The 8,339-nt window shown below is 34.8% G+C and overlaps 1 protein-coding gene across 1 annotated transcript in view; it reads left to right on the plus strand.

The window, feature by feature from the left end:
- The window catches only part of LOC101854078, a gene marked incomplete at its 5' end in the record, with an annotated part of 88,966 nt that extends 80,878 nt beyond the window's left edge, over positions 1-8,088 (plus strand). Inside the window, 5 exon segments of the mRNA XM_013081532.2 lie at positions 431-516; positions 1,191-1,317; positions 1,926-1,967; positions 3,217-3,292; positions 4,528-8,088. Coding sequence (XP_012936986.1) covers positions 431-516; positions 1,191-1,317; positions 1,926-1,967; positions 3,217-3,292; positions 4,528-5,279 — 1,083 coding nt within the window.
- Positions 8,089-8,339: the final 251 nt, after the last annotated feature.

The raw sequence follows: 8,339 nt of genomic DNA on the forward strand, positions 1-8,339 counted from the left end.
TCTCTCTCTCTCTCGCTCTCTCTCTCTCTCTGTCTCTCTCTCTCTCTCGCTCTGTCTCGCTCTCTCTCTCGCTCTCTCTCTGTCTCTCTCTCTCTCTCTGTCTCGCTCTCTCTCTGTTCTCCCTTATTCTCTATACTTTACCATGGCTGTTCAAGAGCTCGAAGGATCCTCTGTTATCAGGCGAAGTGTAAATAGTTTGTGAAGTTCTCGAATTGATAAAGCGAAAACATTATTCGTCCAATTTAATGCAACAATACGAATATTTTCGTTTTTCAAATAAATTCCATCTTTCCAGAGTTTTCCCCTTTTTAAAAAATTTACCAAATAAAATTAGACGTGCCATCCTCTACAAATGTTTGTAAATTGTGAACTCTTGTAAGTAGGTGCATCTGTGTTTTGATAAGAGTGTATGCACTTTGTTTTCTTCCAGGGTTTCATTTTTGTCTTTGTGGCGCGCCTCATGCTAGTGTCCCAATGGAAAGATGAAGTTCACTTCAGGGACAGGCGAAGAAATATGTGAGTTTTCCCTGTTGCTTCTCAGTAAGAGGTTTTACTTTCTATAGCTTTGATTTGAAAAAATCATCTTGATATGAAACGATATTTTCTGTGATGTGTTTTGATAATGAGCCAGAAGCCTTTATAATGAGTTACATATATAGAGATATCACTTTTCTATTTCATTTTACTTCCATTCAGTTTGAGCTACAAAATCATGTTAAATATCTTTTGGCTCCTTTCTTTTTTACCTTGAAGCATTGAAAATAGAGAAAAGAGAAAAAAAAAACAAATTATAATTTAGACCATTGAGATACACAAAAAAGGCTGTGTATTTCTTATTTTTCTTTTGCGTTTTGAAGCTAACGACAGATTCCATTTAATTTGTCAATATGCTTCATTTAAATTATGGTCTCAGTCATTTAGCATTGTTTTAGGGAATCTTTTAAAACTCCTAATTTCATGTAGTAACCCAAGGCATATTTTGTGGATTTCTTTCTATTTTAAAAAATTGTTTACCAAGTCTACCTTGCTTTTTGGCACATGCCAGGCCACCGTATACGGAATGCCTTGGTGGGACAATGTTATTTTAACCCCAGTCATAACTGGGGCCTTTATCAGAACATTCAGAAACATTAACCTCAATGAGAATTTTAGGACACAATTTCATATTCATTTAATTTGTTATCTTTCAGCCGAGACATAATTTTCAGTGGCATTCTGCTGTTTCTCCTAATTGCTGACGTAGTGATGGGGATCCTCCAGGAAACCAACAGTAACTACAGTAATCAAGTTGTCTTCCTTGTCATAAATGTTTCATTGGTGAGTAGTGACTTATGTGTGTCATTAAGAAAGAGAAATGCTTGTAAGGTGTTTTCTGCAATAAAAACACAAAGAGCTGTGTTTTCAGTCTTATATTTGAGAGTAAAGATTTTGTGTTCCGAGTGTGCTTCTGTGTTTTTGTTTTCTTGAGGGCACATATGTGAGGGTTTTTAAATGTGTTCTGCTAGGGTTGGTGCAGTGGTGTGTGTGTGTATGTGTGTGTGTGTGTGTGTGTGTGTGTGTGTGTGTGTGTGAGTGTGTGTAGTGTGTGGGTTTGTGTGTTTTGAGTGTATGTCTTTGTTGGAAAAACATGAAGATATTAAACGGGGGGAGAGAGGGGAAGAGAGAGCGAGAGAGAGAAATTATTTTGTTACACTATAAATTGTCTTACATAGAGATAACTGAAACTTGTATTTTCATGTTTTACCTTCACAAATACAGTAGAACAACCTGCCTTCTACTAACATACATGCACTCACACAACACTCATCAGTGCCAACAACACTTGACCTCAACATACAGTAGCATAACTATAACAGTCCTCCTAAAACGTTTATGATAAAAGAAAACACTATTAGTGAATGAAATATCTTGTTCTCATATTTCAGTCACTGTTCATCTTGGTGATGATGTCACTGTTGAAAAAACCTGTAAGTTGAATTTTCTACTGTTTCCAAAGAAACTACATTTGTACTTTAATTAAATCAATAACTGTAGAAGCAAATTGAAGTGAAAGAATTGTTTAAAACTCTGATTCAGGAATACTTTTTACTTGTGCTGTGCAATTTTGAGAAAACAAAACTTGATCGAAGCTTGGAAGCGTGAGCTCACTATTCATGCCTTTGGAATACCACCGTTTAATTTTTTTTTCTTAGTATAGCCCTAACTTCCACTATTCAACATTCTCTAACTATTCGCAGTGCCGTCAAATGGTTTTTTCTCATATAAGATAAGTCCAGCCCTAACTTCCGCTATTCACAACACTGTTGAATTTTTTTTTTCTTATATATAATAAGTCCAGCCCTAACTTCTGTTATTCGAAGCACCAGCAAATTGTTTTTTCTTCTATCGAGATAAATCCATATCCCTAACTTCCGCTATTCAACATTTACTAAATATTCACAGCGCCGGTCACTGAGTGCACATGTATTTTTATTGCAGACAGTGCAAGTCTATGACATCCCGTCACCGTTCATAGCGCTTCGAATTTCAAATAGGGAAGGGGAGCTCTTTGCGACACCTAATTCCCTGGGGGGGAAAAAAATCATTCGCTTGCTTGAGCTATCCATGATGTGATGAGTGAATATTAAATAGTAGGCTAATGAATATTCTTTAGAGGAATGTTTTATAAAGCTTGTTGGCTCCTTTTATCACTCTGTCTCATAACCATCAAGTAGAGAGTATTTCAGTATTTATCTAAATGATTTTAGATATAATATTCTCCAGTTTTACTACATTTGAGAAAAATTAGACAAACATACCATTATCTGTTCTAAAATAAAATCACTCAAATGGCATTCAAATGGCTCTGCCGCACCTCAAATAGCTGGGAATAGTGCAAAAATCATGAATGTTGAATAGTAAAGTTGAATGGGCACGGGCACAGCTCTTCTTTTTACACACTGCATTATGTAATTGATGAGAATTATATTTGTAAGAATTGTCCTATTGGATTAAATAAACTAATGTAAGTAGACACTTTACAATATCAAAAGAAATATAATTTTATAACAAAATGTATAACTGAAAGAAAATATGTGCTCTTTTAGATCTAATACAAGTCTGTCTACTTTTCATGATTTCGGTGTCGTACATAAACTTCTTATTTTGACCAAGAACAGAAAAGGTTACCTAAATATTTCTACCCATGCACATACAGTGAATTTCTTTCTTTTACAGGTACGCCTTTTAGCAAAAGCCCAGTGCCTTCGCATCAAAGGAGAGTTGTTTGGGATGTGTGACAAAGGTCCAAATGGTACATAAGTATTTGGTTTTCTATTCAGTTTTATTTTAGTTTTGAAGGATGGAACTGATATATTTGATTTTTAAAATTCACATGTTCTTTTCATTTTACACTGGTTTCAGTTTAATGTGATAGAGATGCCTTATTTCATCCGTTGATTATAAATCATTGTAATGATTAGAAATATTTTGTAGTCACATTTTATTGGCACAAATGTTGAAATGTAGATCATTCTGTAGGAGGGCTGATTCAACTCTTGTCTATCAGGGCTGACCTGGGCTGTAAGAGGATTTACTTAGCGAAATAAAAAAGGATATATTTGATCAAATATCTTCCCGTTGTAGGAATCAAGTTCACTTTTTTTCATCGAAGGCAAAAAGCCTATCCATTACACCACAGAAGTTGGTGTATATCTTTTGAGATCACTTATATGAGCAGCAAATGAAAGTGAAGATTATGATCTTTTAGGCACATATATTTGAGATCATTATGATGCCCATATAATGATATGCCAATGCTGAAGAATGTATATATAAGAGGCAATAATTATATAATGACTATTACTGGCTTGTGTCTTGCAATATCCTTCGGTTCTCATTGCTACAGATTTTTGTCTGCCTTTTCACTATTTTAATTAGTAGAAAGACCCTGAAAAAATTTCATAGCATTAAAGGTTGGAATAAAGCATGAAACATAAGCAGTCCTCTTCTCATGAATATGGTTCTAAACAGATTTTGAACAACCTATAAAGAAAGGTGTTGAATGGGGCACAATGGAGTTTGCTTTAAATGAAAGGACTGAAACGATTTAAACAAGGTTTTTTCTGTCATATCAATAGCAAAGAAAACCGAATTATAATAATAATATGTAACATTATTAATAAATAATGATGCATTTATATTGCACACTTCCATTTTCTAAAAATAATTCACATAACAGCTGAACAGATAGATCTAAAATTATTCATTCAATTGTTCTAGTTGAAGTCATGAGTTTTCCTATATAATATATGCCTTCCTTGGAATCTTCTGCTTTTAAGGATTTCATAATTATCTACAGTCTGTCTGTCAGGTCAAAACTCACCTTGAAATCATATTAATTTGAAGTTTCTTTAACGCATGTTTTTTTCTGAAAACCAACCCTAAAAATACACTGCTAGCTTATCTTGTTCTTCACGCAGTTATAATGTGGTTTTCCAAGAATCAACCCTGAACACAATACACCATCTTTATTCATTCCCTTCACAGTACTAATCAATCCTGCAAATGCGGAGCAGCATGCGGCGGAAGTGGAGCGGATCCATGAGTACTGCGATCGCATCGACCGTGAACGGTACACAAGCGAGCACAAACGTCAGCTTCGCTTTCTCCTGAACAGCAGCGGTTCCAGTGGCTCCTCTGGTGCTGCCTGTTCTGTGCCTATCATTGACTTCAGCAGCTCCAACAGTGCTGTGCATAGTGCAGCTCATCAAAATTGTGCCAACGGTAATCTTGATAGTGGGATTTCAGAAGGTACAGAGAGCGAGAAATCATCTATCTCTCCTCCTCAGAACCAGCCAGCTATTGTTGAGGAGCAGCCTCCTTTGACAAAAAGTGTGAAAAAAACAGATGGTGTAAAACATGGAAAAACCACAAAGAACATGTCAGCTTCTAATCTGCGATTAAAAAATAAAAGTTCAAGAAAGAAAGTGTGTGCATCATCGAAAGAAGCAGCTGCATCCTCTTCTGATGATTCATCTAATTCGTTGTTTTCATCTTCAGCGGTCAAACCAGTCATAAAGTCATATGTGAACATGGAATCTGGTGCGTCTGGTATGGCCAAAGACAATGCTGGAGCTATTCCAAAGAAACGAATCCGAGCTTCTGCCTTATCGGAGACAGAGTTGAAGAACGGTTGTGAAACATTGCCTTTAACGGTGAAGGTTGTTGAACCCACAGAAAGTAATGAAACATCAGCTTACCCAGATGATGTCCAGGCTGAAAGAGAGTGTATGTTGTAAAAAAACACTGAAAAATTGTAATGATAATGTAGTTTTCACTGAATCTACTTTTTTGTGATTAAACACTGTACACAATGTTCATTAATATTTTACTCACACTGCCATACATTATAGACCTGCGAACTCTTTCACTGCCAGTGAAAGATAGTTTCATTCCCCAACACAATGGTAAACATTCTTTTCGGTAATAGTCTAAAGTAGGACAGTAATAGTAATAACAATTTCGTTTTCATCAAACTAGGCAGTGCCTCCAATGTTCAAATTCGGATTAGTCAAGATAGTTTACTTTGAGCTGTTGTAGAAAAATGCCTGTAAAGTAAACGCTAATTGCAGAAGAAATGTGAGGCATTCCATATCACAGTAAGACTTGGTGTATCAATCTAAGCACGGATTTTGTGGATTTATTAATGGCTAAACTATTATTGATAAACACATTGAGACTGCACTTAAGTTCTCGATTAGCACCTTAGCACACGGTATTTTAGTATGCTTTAAAATAATGCCGAAGAAGTTCAAAATAAAGGTATTTATACGTAAGTGCCCCCTCTCATTTACTTCTAATTGTCTTGAAAAAAATTGTAAACATTGCATGCCAGGGCAGTACATGAGCCCCATTGTGAAGTTAGGCTAGTGCAGTCTTAATGATTTCGTCGAATATTTAGGTTTTCCAAAGAAATATAAGAAAGCTGTATTGAAAAAGGCAAATCATATCGATTATGAGAGCCACTTTAAAATGCTATCTCATTTTTCTTTGGAAAAAAAATCAGTTTTGTAAGAAGAGTGCTAGGTGTGGAAGTTTGAAGAATTTGATCAAATATAGTTGTTATTGTCATGATGTGCCCATGTTTTCTTTTTACCCTAAAACCAAAGATATGTTTGAAGTTGTTTAATTTAAAGGGAGTGGAGATCTAGAATCGGGTCAACAATCAAAGACAATTTGGTAAGTAATGGTATTAAGTAATAATATTGCATGGAAACATCTTTGCTCAAACCCTTAAAGCATTCCACCTGTACATAAATAAAAATCAATGTCCCGAAGTTACTTACAAAAATGTGAACGATAATGATCTTCTTTGAAAAATATAGGTTGTGCTAAACAGTCCATCAATCCTTGCTGCACTACTCACTACTTTGTCCGCTCTTTTTCACATTGCTTGAATAGATTGATTGTATGAATAATCTTGTTCTCTGTCTCGGTGAAATCATAAGTATGTTTTCATTTCTTTTCAATATATGTATATCTCTTGATGTGTGCAAACCATAGATTGAATAACTATAAATTGCAATGACAAATCTGTCAAAGCCTGAATCTCAGCAGTTTTACTGAAGATTAATATATCATGTATATTAAGTCTTAAATATTCTCTTATTTTTCACTTTCTACTAAATTTCCGTATTTATAGTCACATGGTGCAAGAAATTGTGGTAAAAGTAAATTTCAACCCCCTAACAATAGTTAAAAGTGTCTTTTGCACATGACATCTTGCTGACGCATGTGATGCCCTACTGAAAATGGAGACCCAGATATGCATAGCGTACTAGGTCAAGCAAGTTCGGAATGGAGAGTTGAATTTTACTCTTGCTAGAATTTCAGCTTTATTATTCAACAGTTCTCTCTTTTTTCCCGTTCTTTGGAATTTTGTACTAACTGAACACTTTGACACAAGTGCAGAAGAATAGCAGAGAAGAACAAAGATACAAAGATGAAAGGAAAATGCTACATCAAAATAGTTTGCTGTCACACATTTTAAATAAAAGCTTTGATGGTCATGCATTTTTATTGTCAAAAACAGGGCTGCACCTGCCTGTGTATACTGGTTCTGTTTGATACCCCTGGACTCATTGGGAAATACTGTTCATTTTTTTTCCAGAGTTTTTAGATTAATAACAATAAATCCTTTTTAAAGTTGACTCGATCCCAGTGTACGGGATCAAAAAAGCTTATCGTTTATTGAGACTGGTCATCTTTCTGTTCTACACCTGTACTTAAATTGTATGAATTTTGTTAGTCCTTTTTCCATTTCTTTTTATTTTAATTGTACTCATGATTTGTTACAAACAGTTTTGAATTTTATTTGTAGGTTTGCTTATTTTTTTAGTTCACTTTTGTGATGAACACAATAATACTGCAATTTTAATATTTCTCCTGTATGCATTGATTTTGTATTCTAGCCTAGATGAAGCCCTGTAGCTAAATGAAAATATGCACAGCTCATCCACAAACATATGCAGATGTTTGGGCTTTATCCATGACAGTTGTTCTGAGGCAAACATTGAATGTGGTGGATGAGATCTCTCGAGACTGTAGCCCTTGTTAGCATTTTTAAGGGACTTTGTTTGAAAGGTCAGGCCTACTCACAGAGCTAAGGACATTCGTTAGTCTTATAAAGAATACGGAGACATAAAAATTTATGTTGTTTCTTTTTATCTTTTTAAAAATTTTATTTTGAACTTTGAAATTCATCTCATTCAATTTAGTAAACACTCTGGTAGGGTAGATGTTTGCGTGGCAATAGTTTTGAATATAACTCTGACTGAAATGGCAGCTGCTCGATGAGGCAGCTTTTAAAGACAGTGCACTTTAGGGACTATTGATTAGCTTTGTAATAAGCTATACATATATTTAGATATGCTCACTTCTATGGGGTTTTATTTTTGCCCTTAGATTGTTTTCAGAAAGTAGATGTATTATACACGGAATCTTACTAGTATGGCCTTTTGAAAATGTTTGATTATTGCTCAAAATTGTGTTTGATGTCAGTATTTTGTGATATACCATGCAGTCCACATACTTATAAGGAAGAGAAAATGTTTTTGAGCTGTGAGAGTTTTTGTTTCATAATAGTTATTTTTTACTAGTGGTTTCTGCTGTACAAGCAATTAATGCTCTTTCTTACATTATATGAAAGCAAGATCAGATGTTTCTCCTTTATCTTCTAAAAGGCATGTGGCAACTAGGTCTGTAAAAAGACACTAGTGCCTGTATCTGTATTTGATTTTTGATATATGTGTGTACTGTGATCACTGTTAATATCACAAGTAAATTTGTAATGTATACAA

This window comes from Aplysia californica, unplaced genomic scaffold (assembly GCF_000002075.1).
Source record: "Aplysia californica isolate F4 #8 unplaced genomic scaffold, AplCal3.0 scaffold00135, whole genome shotgun sequence".
In the NCBI taxonomy this organism is placed as follows: domain Eukaryota; kingdom Metazoa; phylum Mollusca; class Gastropoda; order Aplysiida; family Aplysiidae; genus Aplysia; species Aplysia californica.